Source organism: Lonchura striata, chromosome 17 (genome assembly GCF_050655825.1).
Source record: "Lonchura striata isolate lonStrDom1 chromosome 17, ASM5065582v1, whole genome shotgun sequence".
In the NCBI taxonomy this organism is placed as follows: domain Eukaryota; kingdom Metazoa; phylum Chordata; class Aves; order Passeriformes; family Estrildidae; genus Lonchura; species Lonchura striata.
Window position 1 is genome coordinate 2,128,387 of NC_140719.1, and position 17,190 is coordinate 2,145,576.

General features: G+C 55.0%; 2 protein-coding genes across 15 annotated transcripts in view; one reads left to right on the forward strand and one right to left on the reverse strand.

Moving 5' to 3' along the window:
* Positions 1-89: 89 nt before the first annotated feature.
* Positions 90-9,762, reverse strand: BSPRY (B-box and SPRY domain containing). Its single transcript, XM_021533734.3, has 6 exons — positions 9,724-9,762; positions 8,774-8,872; positions 7,624-7,854; positions 6,027-6,052; positions 4,771-4,895; positions 90-711 (listed from the first exon to the last, which is right to left on the reverse strand). The coding sequence occupies exons 1-6, from the start codon at positions 9,745-9,747 to the stop codon at positions 182-184; spliced, it is 1,035 nt and encodes a 344-aa protein (XP_021389409.1). The 5' UTR covers positions 9,748-9,762; the 3' UTR covers positions 90-181.
* WDR31 (WD repeat domain 31) overlaps positions 7,849-17,190 on the forward strand; it is an 18,737-nt gene continuing 9,395 nt past the window's right edge. For 4 of the 14 annotated variants that reach the window (XR_014958768.1, XM_085593718.1, XM_085593714.1 and 1 more), the window contains exons 1-3: positions 13,765-13,871; positions 14,082-16,535; positions 16,890-17,031. Coding sequence is in view for 13 of the 14 variants with exons in the window: in XM_085593718.1 (XP_085449844.1) it covers positions 15,877-16,535; positions 16,890-17,031 (801 nt within the window). In the remaining variant the exon portion in view is untranslated. The other 10 variants (XM_031506345.3, XM_085593721.1, XM_085593722.1 and 7 more) reach the window with 9 other exon arrangements.

The window sequence follows — 17,190 nt, forward strand, 5'->3', positions numbered from 1 at the left end:
AGCCAGGCATTCCCAGACCCCACACCCCAGCACAGGGTGTAGCCTCCAGGGTGAGAGGAAAGCTGCAGAAAACACGCGAGGAACAGGTGTAGTGTGAAGGCAGGTGTTGTCTGAAGGGCCCTGGACACAGCCCACAGCCCTGCCGGGCCCCTTTTCCCCGGGCACTGCAGAGCACAGGCAGTCACACACGGCCCAGCGAGATGCTCTGGTGTGCCACGGCAAACACAGGGTACACGGGCTCCAGGAAGGCCTGGCGGTGGGAGAAGAGGATGGCGCAGGAGTCGGGGTCGTAGAAGAGCAGCTCCCCCCCTGCAAAGTCCAGCAGGACCCCGATCTCTGCTGGGGCCTTGATCAGCTCCACGGGCTGGGGCTGCCCCGCATGCAGGAACCGGAATTCTTTGTCATAGCGTGAGAACACCCAGGAGGCAGCGTTGAAGCCCAGGCGGCCTTCGTTGGCAGAGCCCTTCCTGGGCACGGAGCTGTAGCAAACCCCCAGCTTGTAGGCACAGCTCTGCTCCACGCTGACCTTCCAGGCACACACCCCTGAGTGGAAAGGTGCAGTGGCCAAAGCGTTGGGCCAGTGGTCAAACCGCTCGGGGCAGCCCGAGTCCACCTTTGCTTTCTTGGGGCTGAAGGTCAGGGTTCTCTTGTCTTCTGACAGGCTGAGATGGGGGCTCAGGGTTTTCTCATCAATGTGAATCTCCTGTGAGCCTGCAAGAGAAGCCATGTGATGAGCACTGACTCAGTGGCCACCACCTGAACCACCCGAGGTAGTCATGGCCATGAGAAACACAAGAGCAACCAGCCTTTCCTCACACACCGCTCCTGGGGCCCCCTCTTCTCCCCAGGGTGACAGTGCTGGGGGCTCAGGCTGAGTGCCACAGCTTCTCCTCTCAGCCAGGGCCAGAACAAGGCTCACCAAAGCCCAGACTTACCAGACATCTCTCCACACTAAAGGCCCTGCTCATCTTCCTCTGACCCTGGCCTGACCCCCCACAAAACAGAATGCAGCAAGTTTGGTTCACCCCGCTTTTGGGAGAGATCCAAACCGAGTTCCTGTCCTTTCCCACCCCCACGGTGGGTAAGCAGGACCTGGCTGCTCCTCCCCCAGCCAGGGGAGCCAAGAGCCTGGCAAGACTGGGAGGGCTGTGTGCAGAAAACCTGCAAAGCTGGAAAAACAGGACTGGAGAGGGCCAGGCAAGGAAATCTCTTTCCTGCTACAAAGCCCCAGGTGTTGATCAACCCATCCTGAGGTGCTGGGAGCAATGCAGGGAGGTGGCACCAGGCTGAGCTGAGCATGGCTGTGACTGGACCTGGCTTAGCTGTGAAAGAAAAGGGTTCCCATCTGCACAAACCCAGCCAGTAGCAGCCCAGGCTGGCCAGAGGACACAGAACCCACTGTGGGTTTGCACCACTTCAAAATCGTGGAATCCCAGGACTACAGGACTGTCAAGATTGGAAAAGATCTCTTAAGATCATGGTGCCCTGCCCTGGCTGCATGCTTCCCCCTGAGACCCTTCTGTGGGCCTGCAGGCTGTGGAACTGCAGGTGCGTTCCTCAGTCCCTAAATTGTGAAGCAGGGGTGAGGCTGATGCCCAGCGGACTCATCTGCTCCTGAGGGGACTGAGTTCCTGCCAGCAGGTGCCCCTCCTTGCCCTGCCTTCCCCCACCCTCACTTTTTTTTAAGTCTTAAATCACCATGGAAACAGGGCTGGAGGGGTGACTCAGTGGCTCTGCCATCCCTGCCAGCAGCTCTTACCCTGTCATGCCAGCACCAGCCATTGCCCAGCACCCTCTGCTCAGCATCCAGCACACAGCACGATGAGCCCTTAAAGAACCAAAGGATGACCTCAACAGGGTCATCCCAGAGCCCAGCCTGCTCCAGGACCCGGGTCAGCATCCTTCCAAGAGCAAACAGCACCCAGCAGCAGCACTGCTCCAGGGTTTCCTCAGGCTGCACCTGCCCAGGTGCTCCCTGGCAGATGAACAGAGGCTGAATCAGTTAATCTTAATCCCTTTGCAAATCAGTGCCATGCACCTGTGTATGTTAGGTAGGAGCTATTGCAAGCAAGAATGAGCCCAAAGAGGAGCTGAAGCCAGCACTTCCTTCAGCAGGAGCTGTCAGCCTCATTCATCTGATGATTTATTTCCCCACACAGCAGCCAAACCTGAGCTCTCCACAGGGTTCTGGGGCTGCCCACGCTGCTGATGTGCAGGGCGGCTTTCCAGGAAGCCAAAGCTGCTCTGAATTCATAGAAAACACAGCAGCAGCAGACTTTATCTTCCTCTGGCAGAAGGAGGGCACTAAACCTCCTGCTGTGTCACACACAGCTAACCTAGGGCTGCATCCTGGTGGTCCACACGGGGAAACACCACCCCAGTGACACCCACACTGCTCTGCAGTGGAACTGCAGTTCCAGGGGAGCATCCGAGGGTGGGGAAGCGCTGACAAAATAACAGCAGTAATTCAGACCAGCACATTTTGCCCCTCACACAGGTCATTTTTCATTATTAAATCTGGATTTTCACATATAATTCTGATGAATAATTCCACTGGGAATTCATCTCACCCCTAAGTCTATTTCCTTTGTGTCCTGTATCCCTCAGAGTGGCCTTGGGAAATGAGGGGTACTGGGACAATAAATTCCCATGGTTAACAGCTCTGGGAAGCACATTTGTGTGAGCTGAAGCACATCTAGCTGCTTTTAAAAATCCAAGTTCCCATTAACTGAGATCTGTCCCAAAACGGTGCCAGGGGATTTGCAGCATCTCCTGGTGTAAGGAAGAAGCTGACAACCCCAAACAGAATTGATACAAAAGCCTGGATGCCAAGTGAAGGCATCAAAGGAATCATGTTTATTTTTGAGAGTGAAATAGAGGCCCTTTTGCAGCTGCTTTACAAGTATTTTAGAGGTTATGGAGTGAGCCATCAAGGCTTGGAATTTTCCATTTTCAAGCAAATAAACAAGAGAGCCACCTGCTCACCTGCCTTTGGGAGAAGGGACCACAGAGTCACACTTGACATTACTGGGTTTTAAGGCAAGACCACTGCTGTTAATATTAAATCTCTAAGGCTTCGTCCAGGGTGGCCTGGGGACTGATGAGATCCACAAGGATACACCAGGCATCTTCAGCATGCAGTAATGACATGTGAAATGTAACCACACACTCAAAAAAAAAACCAAAAACACAAACAGAATGAAATTCCTGTGTAATAAGTGCATCAGCACACCCACCACAAGAATCAAATGCTCTGAAGTCATTACATTTCACAAGGATACTGCTGGGAGAGGAATCCTTACAAAAATTCTGTCACAGCAAAGAAAATTAGGGAAAAGGCCTCCTGCTTGACTCCATGGCTCTGAACATTGAAAACCTACTTGACTGATCCTTTCAGGAAGAATTTCTTCACTGAATGGGTTTTAAATACTGGAAAGGACTGCCCAGGGAGGTGGTGGAATAACCATCCCTAGAGGTGTCCAAGGCATGGCTGGACCTGGCAGTCAGTGTGACAAGGTGGTGATCACAGGTTGGATTGGATGGTCTTGGAGGTCTTTTCCAACCTGAACAATTCTGGGTTTCTGTGACACTGTCAGTGCACCACTGCAGGGGCTGGCATAGAGTCACAGAGTGATTTGGGTCAGAAGGTACCCTAAAGATCACCTAGTCCCAAACCCCTGCAGGGAACTTTCCTCAACTGCCAGCACTCACAGATTCCAAAGAGGGAAATTAATCACAAAGGGAGAGCAACACCAGAGTTTGCAGGAGATAAACACATGATGGTAGTGCTTGATAGGCATAGACTCTCAAGCTAATACTTAAAACCATGAGACCAATAAAAGCCTGAAGTGCAGACTTTGGATATGGGCCTGGAAACAGGGAAAAACTGGAAACAGCTCATCAGAATCACAGCAAGATGAGCAGAAATCAGAAGTTTGTACAGCAGCCTTGGAAAAAAACACGCTAGGGATTGTTCACAAGGCAAATTATGAAGGATATTGCCATCTCTGAGAAACAAAAAATGCATTTGAAATACTCTAACAACAGACTGAAACCAGAGTAAAAGCAAACATTTCACAACCAGCCATTCAAGTACATCATAGCCAGGGGAAAAATGTCATTCCCTGCTTAACTCAGCCAGCACCAACCAGGTAAACCAGTCCCAGAGCCTGTCAGTGGCCCAGCAAATGCCTCCAGTGCAGCCTCAGATGTACAGCAGGAGCTGAGCCAGAGCACAAACATCTCTAGAACCACCAGCTTGTGCACAGCCACAACCTCACCTTGTGATCAGAACCCTGCTCCATCTACTCACTGCCCCCTGCACTGGGCAGTCTCACAGACATCCTACAGAAGAAATCACCCTCTCAAAGTCCCCAGCAGCCCAGCAAAACATTGTGAACAGAGATTTCTGTGACAGAGATTCCCACAGCAGCACCATGGTGACAGCTTCACTGCTGTCACCCAGAGACTCAGGAAACAGCAAAAGAAACCACACAACGTTAAAGCCACAGAGCTGATGAAACAGTCTTTTCAAACTCCAGTTCTTCCCTGAGCCACAACCTGCTTGGAGCCCCCACTGCACCCCTACACCTCCCACAGCTGCTGCTGCATCCCTGAATGAGCCCCAAGAAACAAGCAGGGGCTGGAGAGCAGAGGGGCAGGACACAGCGTGAGGAAGTCTGGACACAGCATGAAGGTGCTTCTCTGGGCACAACACGAGTGAGGGTGCAGGAATCCCTGGAGCATGAAAGATCTGAGCAAGACACTGACCTGTGAGGCAGCAGAGCACAGCACAGGCCCACAGTCGATGCAGCAGTGGACTCTGAACACAGGTCTGATTAAAGTTTAACTTCAGGGACTCCTGTGGCTCCAAGATTCCCTCCGCCACCTCCGTCCTAGCAAAGGAAAATAAGAGTTCTTTCAAAATACAATGATTTATTGTGTTGGGAGGTGTCTGAAAGATCACAAGGAGGTATGGCAGAGGCTAAAGAGGAGCTCTGGCTGCACAGAGACCACAGCAGGGGAGTCTGGCCACCTCTCACCCTGAGTGATACTTTCGGTTGGCTCTGCTTACAGTTCCTGGTGAAAGGGCTGCAGTGTTGTAAAACACATCCCAGCAGCCTGAGTCAACAGCTCCTCACTCAACAGACACAGGGTAAATAAATGTGTCTGAGAGCAGCCATCAGGGTACCAGGGGAGCACAATGAACAGGCAGAGAATCAGATTTCCCTCTATTGCCAGAGCCCCGCAGTCTGGGCACAGAGGTTTCACCCAGCACAGAGCCAGGGGTTTGCTGGCTCCTGTGGCCTGCAGTCTGCACAGAACTCCTGGTTGTGAGGACAGGCTGTGCCACAGGCTGCTGGGGATGTGCTGTGGCACATTCCATACTCTCCACAGGCCCAAAAGCCCCCACAGGCCCTCTGGGCAGCGCAGTGCAGCCAGGGCCAGCACCCTCACAGCAGCCACAGAAATAAATTACTTAAATAAAGTTAAATAGATTAAATAAAAACACAGCCACCAAGGTGCTTCCTCAGGAAGGGCAGCCCAGTGTCAGTGGTGTCAGTGACAGGGCTGTTGGTGACACTGAGACCTGCAGCTGGCTCTCCCTGCCCATGCAGAGCTGGGGACATGCTGTGCCAGCCACCCCCTACATGGAGCACAGACCATCCCACCTCCTCCCAACAGCCTGGCACAGGCCTGCTCCATCCCCCAGCAAGCCCTGTGGTTTTCTGCAGAAGGAAAAAAAGAAAGCTGCAGAAGTTCTCCCATAAGCCAGGACTGCTGATCTGGGAAAGCACATGGAGCACCTCCAGGTGCAGCAGAGCACAAGGAGCAGAGACAAGACGCCATGCTGGCATCTCTGTGCTCTGTCCTTATCCACAACAAAAGCAGCACGAGGGACAAAGGAGGTGTCATGGGGTGCCTGAGTCATGGCACACAGCACAGGAGCTGTGGGGATGCAGGTGTGAAGCAGGAAAAGCTTGGAGCAGGGTCAGGGAAAAGACCAGGAGCAGCTGGGTACTGACCTCTCAAAGATCTCTTGTTCTGCACGCTGGGGACAAGGAGAGAAAGAGTCATCAGAGCTTAAATCCCCACAGAAGACACCCCAAACACAGCAAACCCAGGACCTGGGGTGCAGTGTTCCCCTTTCTGACCCAGAGAAGCCACCCCGCATCCCAACGCCAGCCCTGGGGAGCAGCAGGAGCATCCAATATCCATTTCTTCAGCTGCAGCACTTCCCACTTCCCAACTCAGAAAATGAGTGGGAATGGCTGAAGGCAATACATTGTGGCTGGGACACTGTCTGCTCTTCCCTCTCTGTCCCCACCCCACTAGGGCAGGCTGCAGGAACAGCCTGTGCTCCCAGCAAACAGCCCCAGGGCTTTCAGCAAAGGAGGGAGGCTGCAGAGGGACTAAGTCAAGAGTCAGGTCACCTCATGGTCAGTCCCACTTGTTTCTGTACTTGCTGGGCATGAGGCACTCTCAAGGTACAGCAAAGTGATAAGAAAATACCTGATCACTGTTCAAATCTAAGCAGTGCACTTTGCATGCCTTCAGCTTTCCTGTGGCATGGCATGTGCTGAATCCAGATAGGCTCAAGTACCAACACTGACAGCCCAAGGTGGAAAACACATGAACTCCCAATTCCCTTCCAAAAGGAGAAACTGAGGGTGTGGCTGTTCTCTGCCACAGGCAGCTGATGGATCCTGGCCTCCAACCTCTCCTCTTTATGGTGCAGCTACAGCCCAGCATACTGAGGTGCTGGGGCAGGATAGGAACTGCCTTTCCCACCAAAGGAGCATCTGCCCTCTTCCCTTGGGATTAGGTCTGTTTTCCAAGCGGAACTGCTCTTCCCCTCCTCACAAATTTACACGTGGGAAGCAGAGACTGAGCATGGTGGTGGAGGTGAGGCAGAGGTCCTGCTCACATATAAAATGAGAGGAATCACTCAGGTGAACACAGATGATTCAATAACCAGAGAAGGAACTGAGCAAGGGGAAGCACAGGCTGCTTGGCATGGTAAATATCCCTAACAGGGCTAAAGCAGACAACACAGGGGACTTTCCAGAAGAGCTGCAGGTGTTTCCAAGGGTCAGTTTTGATTAAACTAGACACTAGAAAACTGGTGGCACAACTAGCCATTTTAAAAGCAGCTCACAACCCAGAGCCTAAAGGCAACTATAAGCCCAGAGCCCTGAATCTGGGTGATTCTGGACCTCATTGCAAGCAAGAGCAGGATCAGGCAGACCAGATGCTCTAGGAACCACCAGAAACCACAGGGGACTATCAGGATCAGGTTGAGGAGATTCCCTGAGCCAGACCTGCAAATGTCTGCAAATGGCCTGCTTGGGCAGGTAGTGGAGTCACCATCCCTGGATGTGTTTAAACAAAGCTTGGATGTGGCACTCGATGCCATGGCTTAGTTGAGGTGTTTGGGCTGGGTTGGACTCGATGATCTTTAAGGTCCCTTCCAACCCAGTGATTCTGTGAATCCTGTGAATTCTTTATGTCCTGTCCACCGCTGCCTCCCTGCTGTCAGCACAGCAGCTGCTGAACACTGCATTTAAGTCCCATAACAAGAAGTGCAGGTCAGCTCTTGGCTGCCTGACTCACAGTACTCACCAGCAAGCCCTGGTCATCCAGGTTGGTGATCATGTCCACCAGGTAGGTGCGGAGGGCACCCAGCTTGTGCAGAGCCTCTGTCCAGTGCACCTGCTGGGTGAGGATGCTCTGGTGCACCCGCTCCTCCTCGGCGTGCACCCTCTCCAGCAGCCGCTGCTCCTCGTTCTCACAGGCCTTCCCCACCAGGAGCAGCCTCTGGACCACCAGCTCCCGTGCCGCGCTGGCCGCGCTCTGCCACGGCAAGGACACAGCAGGAGCATCAGCCTTGCTCCGGCCCTGAGGGAGCCCCAGCTCTTCTGCCCGCGCTCCTGGGGCTCAGCCTTTGGTGTTACTCTGTTAACTGAGCCCAGGTCACAGCACCTGCACCATTCCAGTCCCAAACCTGCCCACTGCCTCCTCAGCCAGCCCTGGTACCTAAGTGACAACCCGCAAGGGACCAGAGTCCTGTCCCTCAGCAAATCTCCATAGATTCTGTGTGTGAGAAACAGGAGAATAGGCTGAGACAGCTGGGGGTTCTCAGCCTTAAGGAAAGACACCAGGGAGAACTGACAGCCCCTTCCAGTGCCTAAAGAGGCTCCAGGACAGCTGGAGAGGAACTTGGCACAAGAGCCTGGAGAGACAGGACAAGAGGGAATGACTTCCCACTGCCAGAGGGCAGGGTTAGATGGGATATTGGGAAGAAATTTTCCTTGCAAGGGTGGTGAGTCCCTGGCACAGGGTGCCTAGAGGAGCTGTGGCTGCACCTGGATCCCTGGAAGTGTCCAAGGCCAGGCTGGATGAAACTTGGAGCAACCTGGAATAGGAGGAGGTGTCCCTGCCTATGGTAGAAGGATGGAACTGTGCAGTCTTTAAGATTCCTTCCAATCCAAACCAGTTTGGAATTCTATGATTCTATCACTGTCCTTTGTCCTCATCCTTAGTGACAGCAAGGAACAAATAAAATAAACCCAGGAATTCTAAGGCACTGATCTTCTTAGGATGTTTGATTGTTTTACACTCACGCCATTGTCTGTACACATTTTCTAGGCAAATGAAGCAGGAACCCCAGGCACACCCTGGCATTCCATTCCAGCCTTCTCCCGCCAGGAGTTGAGCATCCCTGCCGGGAATGGCGAGCAGGGGGCAGGCAGGGCCAGCCCCAGGGACTCACCAGGACGCTCTGGTCTTTGGCAGGCAGCACCTCGTCCACGTGCCGGGCGATGGCCGCGCTCTGCAGCTGGATCCGCTCGCAGCGCTCCACGAGCTTGTTCTGGGACACGGAGCAGCGGGGTGATGGATGCGGGCCTGAGCCCGGCAGCGTCCCCACACCCACACCCACACCTCCCTGCACCACCCCACAGCCAGCCCCCATCCCACGGGGGACCCCTGAACAGCCCCACACCCCACCAGGGCCCCACACCTGCCAGGAGCCCCCCACCCTTGGGTGGGCCCACACCCACCTGGGGCTCCTTTAGAGCACCCAGCTCCCCGTGGGAACCACAGCCTGCAGGGACCCCCGCGGTCACACACACACCCAGGGGCCCCAGACACCCTGTAGGGACCCCTGTGGTCACACACACCCCCAGGGGCCCCACAGACCCTGCAGGGACCCCACACACCTGCCAGGAACCCCACACACCCTGCAGGGACCCCACAGACCACCAGCGACCCCACACACACCCAGGGACCCCACACAGACCCCCAGGAACCCCACACACCTGCCAGGAACCCCACACAGACCCCCAGGGACCCCACAGACCCCCAGGAGCCCCACACACACCCAGGGACCCCACACAGACCCCCAAGGGCCCCACATACCCTCAGCGACCCCACACACCCCACCAAGGACCCCACAGACCCCCAGGAACCCCACACACACCCAGGAACCCCACACAGACCCTCAGGGGCCCCACACCCCCGCCGGGACCCACACCCCGTCCCCAGGGAGCCCCGTATCCCCCCAGGGAGCCCCATATTCCCGCAGGGACGCCCGTACCCATCCGGCAGCCCTTACAGCCCCCGGCACACCCGGGCCCCCCACCCGCCGGAGCTCCCCGCCCCTCAGGGCCCCTCTGCCCCCCAGCCCGGGCTCCCCGGGCCGGGCCGGGTCCCGGCGCTCACCCGCAGCCGCTCGGCCCGGGCCATGCTGCGCCCGCACCTGCCGCGGGGGCGGGGGCCCGCCCGGCTCGGGGTCGGCCCCGCCCCGGCCCCGCCGGGAGCGGCCGCGGGCGGCAGGGCGGGACGGCGCCGGGCGCTGAGGGTGAGTGCGCGGCGGGGCCGGGCCGGGCCGCGGGGGCGAACAAACCTTTCTGCACAAACCTGCCGCGGGCACACGGCAATGGAGGGGCTCCCTCAGTTGGGATGGTCCCATCGCCGGGACCCGGCGTGCTGCCATTGACCCTCACGGGGACACCCCCATCACTGGGACCCGGGATGCTCCCCAGTTAACCCCACAGGGTCACTCCCATCATAGGGACCCGGGGTGCTCTCCTTGACCCTCACAGGGACACCCCCATCAAAGGGACCCGGCGTGCTGCCATTGACCCTCACGGGGACACCCCCATCACTGGGACCCGGGGTGCTCCCAGTTAACCCTCACAGGGTCACCCCCATCGTAGGGACCCAGGGTGCTCTCCTTGACCCTCACAGGGCTGCCCCCATCATAGGGACCTGAAATGCTCTCCTTGACCCTCACGGGGACACCCCCATCACTGGGACCCGGGGTGCTGCCATTGACCCTCACGGGGACACCCCGATCCCAAGGCACCCAGGATACTCCCAGTTAACCCCACAGGGTCACCCCCATCCCAAGGGACCCGGCGTGCTGCCATTGACCCTCACGGGGACACCCCCATCAAAGGGACCCAGAATGCTCTCCTTGACCCTCACAGGGACACCCCCATCACTGGGACCCAGGATGCTCCCCAGTTAACCCTCACAGGGTCACTCCCATCATAGGGACCTGGGGTGCTCCCATTGACCCTCACAGGGACACCCCCATCCCAAGAGACCCAGGATGCTCCCATTCAACCCCACAGGGTCAACCCCCCTCACAGGGACCCAGGATGCTCCCGGCTAACCCCATAGGGCCACCCCCATCGCTGGGACCCGGGATCCTCTCCTTGTCCCTCACAGGGTCATTCCCATCCCAAGAGACCCAGGATACTCCCAGTTAACCCCACAGGGTTACCCCCATCACAGGGACCTGATATGCTCTCATTGACCCTCACCCCCATCCCAAGAGACCCAGGATGCTCCCATTTAACCCCACAGGGTCACTCCCATCACAGGCACTTGGTGTGCTCCCATTGACCCTCACAGGGTCATTCCCATCCCAAGGGACCCAGGATACTCCCATTTAACCCCACAGGGTCACTCCCATCACAGGGACCCAGGATGATCCCATTTAACCCTCACAAGGTTACCCTCATGCATAGAGACTCACAAGGACCTGCCAGCCCCGCTGTGGGGACACACCCAGCTCCAGGAACCCGGGATGTTCCCCATTCTCCCCAAAGCCAAACGCCCTCCTCTAAGGGATGCTTATTCCCCTGTGAGGATGGGGCAGCCCTGCTGGGGTCCCTGTGCTGCTGCTGTGGTTGTTGACATTCCCTATGCCACGGTACAGGTTTCACTGCAGAGCCTGGACAGGTGGAGGCAGCAGCTTGGCTTATTTTTCAAAAGCAATTCAGTAAAAAAGGTGTTTGATTTCTGTCAAGTGATGCATTTTTGGGGAAGGGAGGATAAGGGCATCCTCCAGCATGAAACTCAGGCTGGTGAAGCTTGGTGTGGATCAGTTGTTGTAGGATCCCTGAGTTTTTAGAGCTTTGTGGTGGAGCAGCTGATGGATAAATGTGTGTTGGGATACAGACAGCAAAACCTTGGATTACCATCCTGCCTGAGCGCTGTTCTCATGCAGAATGCAGGAAAATCTGCAGGAGAACAGTGAGACACAGGACAAAGCTCCACCTTTCCTGCAGCCTCCCCTGGTCTCGGGCAGCTCCCTGAGAGCTGCTGTGCAGGTAGGGATGAACATTAACTAACTGCTGGTTGGAAACAGAAACCATCAGAATTAAAAAGACAGAATTCCTGCCTTAGTTTTTCCTAGAGTCTTGTTTTGCAACTTCCAGAGTTCTCCCACTGTCAGAGAAAAATCATGTTCCTGAGGGACTGAAATGATTGGGGCACTCAGTCTGATTGAAAGAATAAATTGCCAAATTATCACAGCCCCTCAGCTGTGAGATTGATCATTCCTCACATCTTTGGAACATGTAAACTCATGGATAGAACAGCAGGAGATGAACTAGGTATTACTAATTGCTAATCACAAGGGCTGTCAGGGTAAAATTAGAAAGGGAATTTTGTAGAAAAGAAACGTTTTGCTCAGTGCTTCCAGGATTTGGTTTTGGTTTTCACTTTTTTTTTTTTTTTTTTTTTTTTTTTTTTTTTTGGTGGGTAGAACCTTCAAGCAGTTTTTTTGCTGGAAAAAGCAGATTGGGTTTTTTCCCCTTATTTTGATTAGCAAAATGCTACAGCCATGGAAGATGGGCATGCCAGCACAGCAGACTAAATCCAATTAGTGTGCCTTGAGCTAAGCAGCAGGCAGTTATTGTCTGTGACAATTCACTGTCACTGAGACTGGTTTCTGCTCTGTGAGGACATGGGGAGAGGTGCTGCTCCTCACCTGGATGGATCTGCAGGGTCTGGCTGTGCTGACCCCTCTGGGGAGGGACCAGCCTGGCCCCAGCTTGGCCAGTAGGTGTTGGCTGAATGCATCTGGATTATCCACCTGGTCTTGCCTTGCCTGGGACTGGTGTATGGACATGGAAACTCTTCCCAAAATGTTTCTCAGCTCATGGAAAGATCACTTCAAGTACTGCCAGGCTGGCTCAGTTGAGCTGGGGCTATCTGTGCCTGTACTTGGTCCCACCAGTTGCTGTACAAGCTTCAGTCTGAAGATGTTTGCCTTCACCAAGCCAAAAACTGGGATCTCCAGGATGTATGGAAGTCCAGACCAGATCCAGGAGTAAGAGGAGGTGTAAAGAATGACAGGCAGCAGCTCCATCTCTGTTGTGGCCTCACCAAGCTTGGTTATTTTTAAGCTGAGTGTGAGGTGCCAGTGACCTCACCCTGCTGCTAGCTTTGCTGTAAGCTAAAGGTTCCATTCAGAACCTCCAGATGTCCCCTCCTCTGAGGTTTTCTCCTTAGTCTGAATGGAGTAGGATGTAGATAACACATTACCAGCACCTAATCCTGTATGTGTGACAAACAGAAACCCCCCTGGATCCCTGCTGGTGGCGTGTCCCCTCACCCACAGGTCGTGTCCCCACAGCAGGTGCCCGAGGTGCTGATGTGACACCCACCACTGGTTGCTGGTTGCCAGGACTATGGGGAAACTGCAGAGTAAAATCAGCTTCCACACCACCAAATACAGGTAAAGCAACGCTGGGAGATCAGGCTTGTTAATAAACCAGGTGTGAGAGGGAAGAGAGCACAAATGAGCAGAAAATACGGCAAGCACAGGGGTTGAGTTTCATTATTGGATGTTTGAACCAGGTTTTCATTTCTAATCATCGCTTATAAAGCCTGCTCAGCTTTTTGGGGGGATTGAAATCCCAAGTGTCACTCACAGGAATGGCCAAGCACATAACCATGGCCAGTGGTTGTGCTCTGTGATGGCTGAGGCAGAGCTCTGAGGGGGAGCAGCTCCAGGAGTGGCTCTTCGGCCCAAATACCCAAACTGCTTTGTTGTGTCCTCAGAGCCTGCCACCAGCCTTCATGGCCAGGATGAGATCATTCAGTCCCTGGCAGCAGGGAGAGGGATCTGTGCCTGGAGGGCAGCACAGGGTGGCAGCTGGGGGCCAGGGAGGTGTCACAGCAAAGAGCAGCAGGGCCTGATGCATGTGAGTGTGGAGGCTGATGAGGTCAAAATCTCTTTTTTTCTTTGAGCCAGCACAGAGTGAGCAACAATTAAATATTCAGCAGCTCTGGAGCTGGGATAGGTCTGCTCCATCTCACTCACAGCCTCTCTCTGGCTTCCCAAGACAGATGTCATGCCAGAAGATGCCGGAGGTGGCAGGGAATGGCCCCTGACCTCTCCCACCAGCAGCTTCCCACTGCTGTCCCTGTTCCTCTGCAGGGCTGATGGCTCCGTGGGACAGACGGGACCTGCCAGTGCCTCCCAGGAGCACAGCCCTGCTCACACCGACGCTGTCACCTCTGTGGCTGCTCTCCAGCCAGACCTGTGTGTGTCAGGAGGAAGGGATAAGGTAGGTATCCGCTGGGACAGGAAAATACATCAACAGCTTCAAAAGTAAGGTTGAAATGTGAGCTATGAACATTTCTGTGGAGGGTAGCTATGCCGGTCCCTGGATTTAGAAAGGAAAAATGAGCTTAGGGTGAGGGCACACCCTGAAGCACATGGAATCAAATTTTGCAACCTCTCCAGAGCTCATATCACATCAAATGCTCCCACCCAGGCTTGGGATCGCCAGACTGACTCTTACGTCACCTGTCTTTAAGGACAGTTGTGCATGCTCTAGGAGCTGAAAACCAGAGGAACCTGTTCCCTGTCCTGTGGACTGTGCACAAGTCTTGGTAAGACATATCCTCCCTGCCCTGCTCTCATGCTGACCCCTGTCCTGTCCCTGCAGAGCGTGGCCGTGTCCAGCTGGAGGTCAGGGGCTGCCCTGCGCCGCTTCACCGGCCACGAGCGCGAGGTCACCAAGGTGAGAGCTGGGGAGCCAGGAAGGATGGAGCACTGGTTTGTCATCCACAAGAAAGGTTGGATCAGGGTATTCCTGGTATCCAGCTGGGGATGTTGGGCTTGATGACCTTAAAGGTCCTTTCCAAACTTAACGATTCATGATTCTGTGATCAGAACACATTAGGTTTTTCCAAAGGTCCTGACAGGTACTTTTGGAAGCAGCATGAAGTGTTGCATTCAGACTAAATAGGGCTGCAGGAGCTCTGGATGTGAGCTTGTCTTCCCCTCCAAGAGACTGTATAGCAAAAGCTCAGGATGAATTATGAGGTTAAGATTTTGATGTAGAGATGCCATTCACTTTTTTTCAGGCTTCATTCTGCTAGAGTTGACATTATTCCATAAATCAGCCATGCCTGGCTGATATATTCTGGGAATACCCATGCCACGTGCCATAGCTGGCATATTCTGGGAATAGCAGGGCTTTAATTTCCTTTCTGGGATTGGGATGACAAAGCCAAGCAGCTTCTGGGAGAGCAGACGTGCAGAGGAGCTGTAGCTGTGTGTGGTGTGGCCAGCACATCTCTGCAAGGGACAGCCCCAGTGGGTCTCCTGGGCTGTGGGTACTGCAAAGACAAAGGGGGCTTTGTTCACCTCAGTGCTCAGAACAACTGTGCACTGGGCTCATTTGGGTTTGTGAGGACACTTTTCCTATAGAAGGAATGGTTTCTAAGAACAAGACCTGAAAGCAACTATCCACCATCCCTGGCTCTCTGGGAACAAGGAGCAGAGCTGAGAGGCCAGGCTCTCCCCAGTCATGTTCCTGCATGTGCTGGGCTGTGGCAGGACAGCAGCAGAGTTCTGCTCTCCCTGTGAACTGGGTGGGAGGATGAGCAGCTTCTCCTTCTGGCCCTTGGCAGGTCACCTCAGCCCTTGACTCCAACAGAGTCTTCAGCGCATCCCGGGACAAGACAGTGATGATGTGGGAGCTTCATGGGACTTCAGGGCCAAGCCAGCACTTCCCAGGACATGACCTGGTTGTTACTGGATTGGCTGTGAGCCCAGGTGAGGGTTGACAAACTTCCAGTCCCCAGGGACTGGCTGACAGTGTTTCCTGCCTTGTTTTGGATGCTAACTTGTGGTTGCAGATGCCTCCCAGCTGTGCACAGGCTCCCGGGACAACACCGTGTGCAAGTGGGACACCGAGACCGGGGAGTGTCTGGGCAGAGCTGTAATCTCTAGGAATCTGGTAGGATCTGCTGGCTCCTCAAATCCCATCCCACCATCCATCTCCCTGCCTACATGGTTATTTCACACGTGAAGCTGTGCAGAGAGAATTTTCTGGGAGCTTGGTGCCAAAGGGAGCCTTTGGGACGCTGTGTATCTGGGCAAGCTCAGCTTGAGGCTGGTTATTCTTCTCCAGATAACAACAAACCCAGGAGCACAAAGGTACCAAAGGACTCCTGGCAATTTATCAATGCTCCAACTCAGAGCTATTTGGAAGCACACAGAGTCATGGAATCACTGAGGTTGGAAAAGACAGAGTCCAGCCATTTTCCCAACACTGCCACATGTCACTCATGTCCCCAAGTGCCACATCTACATGGCTTTTAAATCCCTCCAGAGATGGTGACTCCACCACTGCCCTGGGTAGCCTGTGCCTGACCAGCCTTTCAGCAAAGAAATTTTCCCCAATATGTAACCTAAACCTCCCTTGGCACAACTTGAGGCAATTTCTTTTCATTGCCTGTTTCCTGGGAGCAGAACCTGACCCCGACCTGGCTGCACCCTCCTGTCAGGGAGTTGTGGAGAGCTGGAAGATCCCCTTGAGTCTCCTTTTCTCCTGGGTGAACAAGCCCTGTGCAGTGGGGCTGCATTCCCTCCTGTACCAGCCCAGAGCTGGTGTGGGTACCACCCCCTGCTGCTGTCCCTGCTCCCTTGGCTCTGTGTCCTGCTGCTGGCACCTCCCAGCCTCAGTCACCCCCAGCAACCCCACTGGCACTGGACCTGGCAGGGGAGCAGAAAAAGTCTTCATCCAACATTTCCAGCTCCCAACCCAGGAGTGGGAGGAGGAGGATGAGAGCTCAGTGGTTCCATCCTCAGGCAGACACAGCCAAGGCTGCACACAGAGGTGGCTCCTGCTCATCCTTCCCTTTCAACAGGTCACACACCTGTGCTGGGTTCCTGGGGAGCCTTATGTCATCCAGACCTCAGAGGATAAAACCACCAGGTAAATTCTCCCTGTGGCCAGAGAGCAGGGAGGTACAGCCTGAGGCACATGGGGCTGTCGTGGGGTTGGTTGTCGTGACCCCTGCTGGTGTGGCTAAAAGCCACCTAACAGCTCACCTGGGCCTTGGAGTGTGACCTCCAGCCAGGGACAGGGGCTGGGAGCAGCACTGGGTGGTGACTGCGAGTGAAAAGGAGAATTTGTGTGACAGAAAGCTGGAGAGTGATCCAGCATGGATAAAAGCCGGGATGCCAGGGCAGAGCTGTGGGCACAGCTGGGGCGTGCCAGAGGGCACAGAGGGAAACCATCTCGGTGATGATGCCTCAGGGTCCCCCTGCCCTCTGCTGTTCCCTGCAGGGTGTGGGACAGCCGGGAGCTGCAGGTGGCCCACACGTTCCCAGCCAAGCAGCACATCCAGACGTGCTGTGACGTGAGCCAGGACGGGCGGTACTGCCTCAGCAGCAGCAGCGGCTCCGCCGGCCACGGCGCCGAGGCCACCGTGAGTGCCGGGCAGCCAGGCCTGGGCTCCTGCCCCCTCCCCTCCCACGTGCACTGCAGACAGAGAGAGCAGCCCATCCCTGCTCGAGGGTCTGAGTGCTCCCACTGCCTTGGCCTTGGCCTGGTGTCTTCCTGCCTTTCCCTTTGGGAAGCTTTGCTC

Excerpts from the sequence above, each read along its gene's own strand:
- BSPRY (XM_021533734.3), bottom strand. The coding sequence starts at position 9,747 with ATGGCCCGGGCCGAGCGGCTGCGG. Across the intron at positions 8,873-9,723 it reads CCCGGGCCGAGCGGCTGCGG|AACAAGCTCGTGGAGCGCTG; the intron begins GTGAGCGCCGGG and ends TCCGTGTCCCAG. Across the intron at positions 712-4,770 it reads TGTGCTCTGCTGCCTCACAG|GCTCACAGGAGATTCACATT; the intron begins GTCAGTGTCTTG and ends CTTCTCTTGCAG.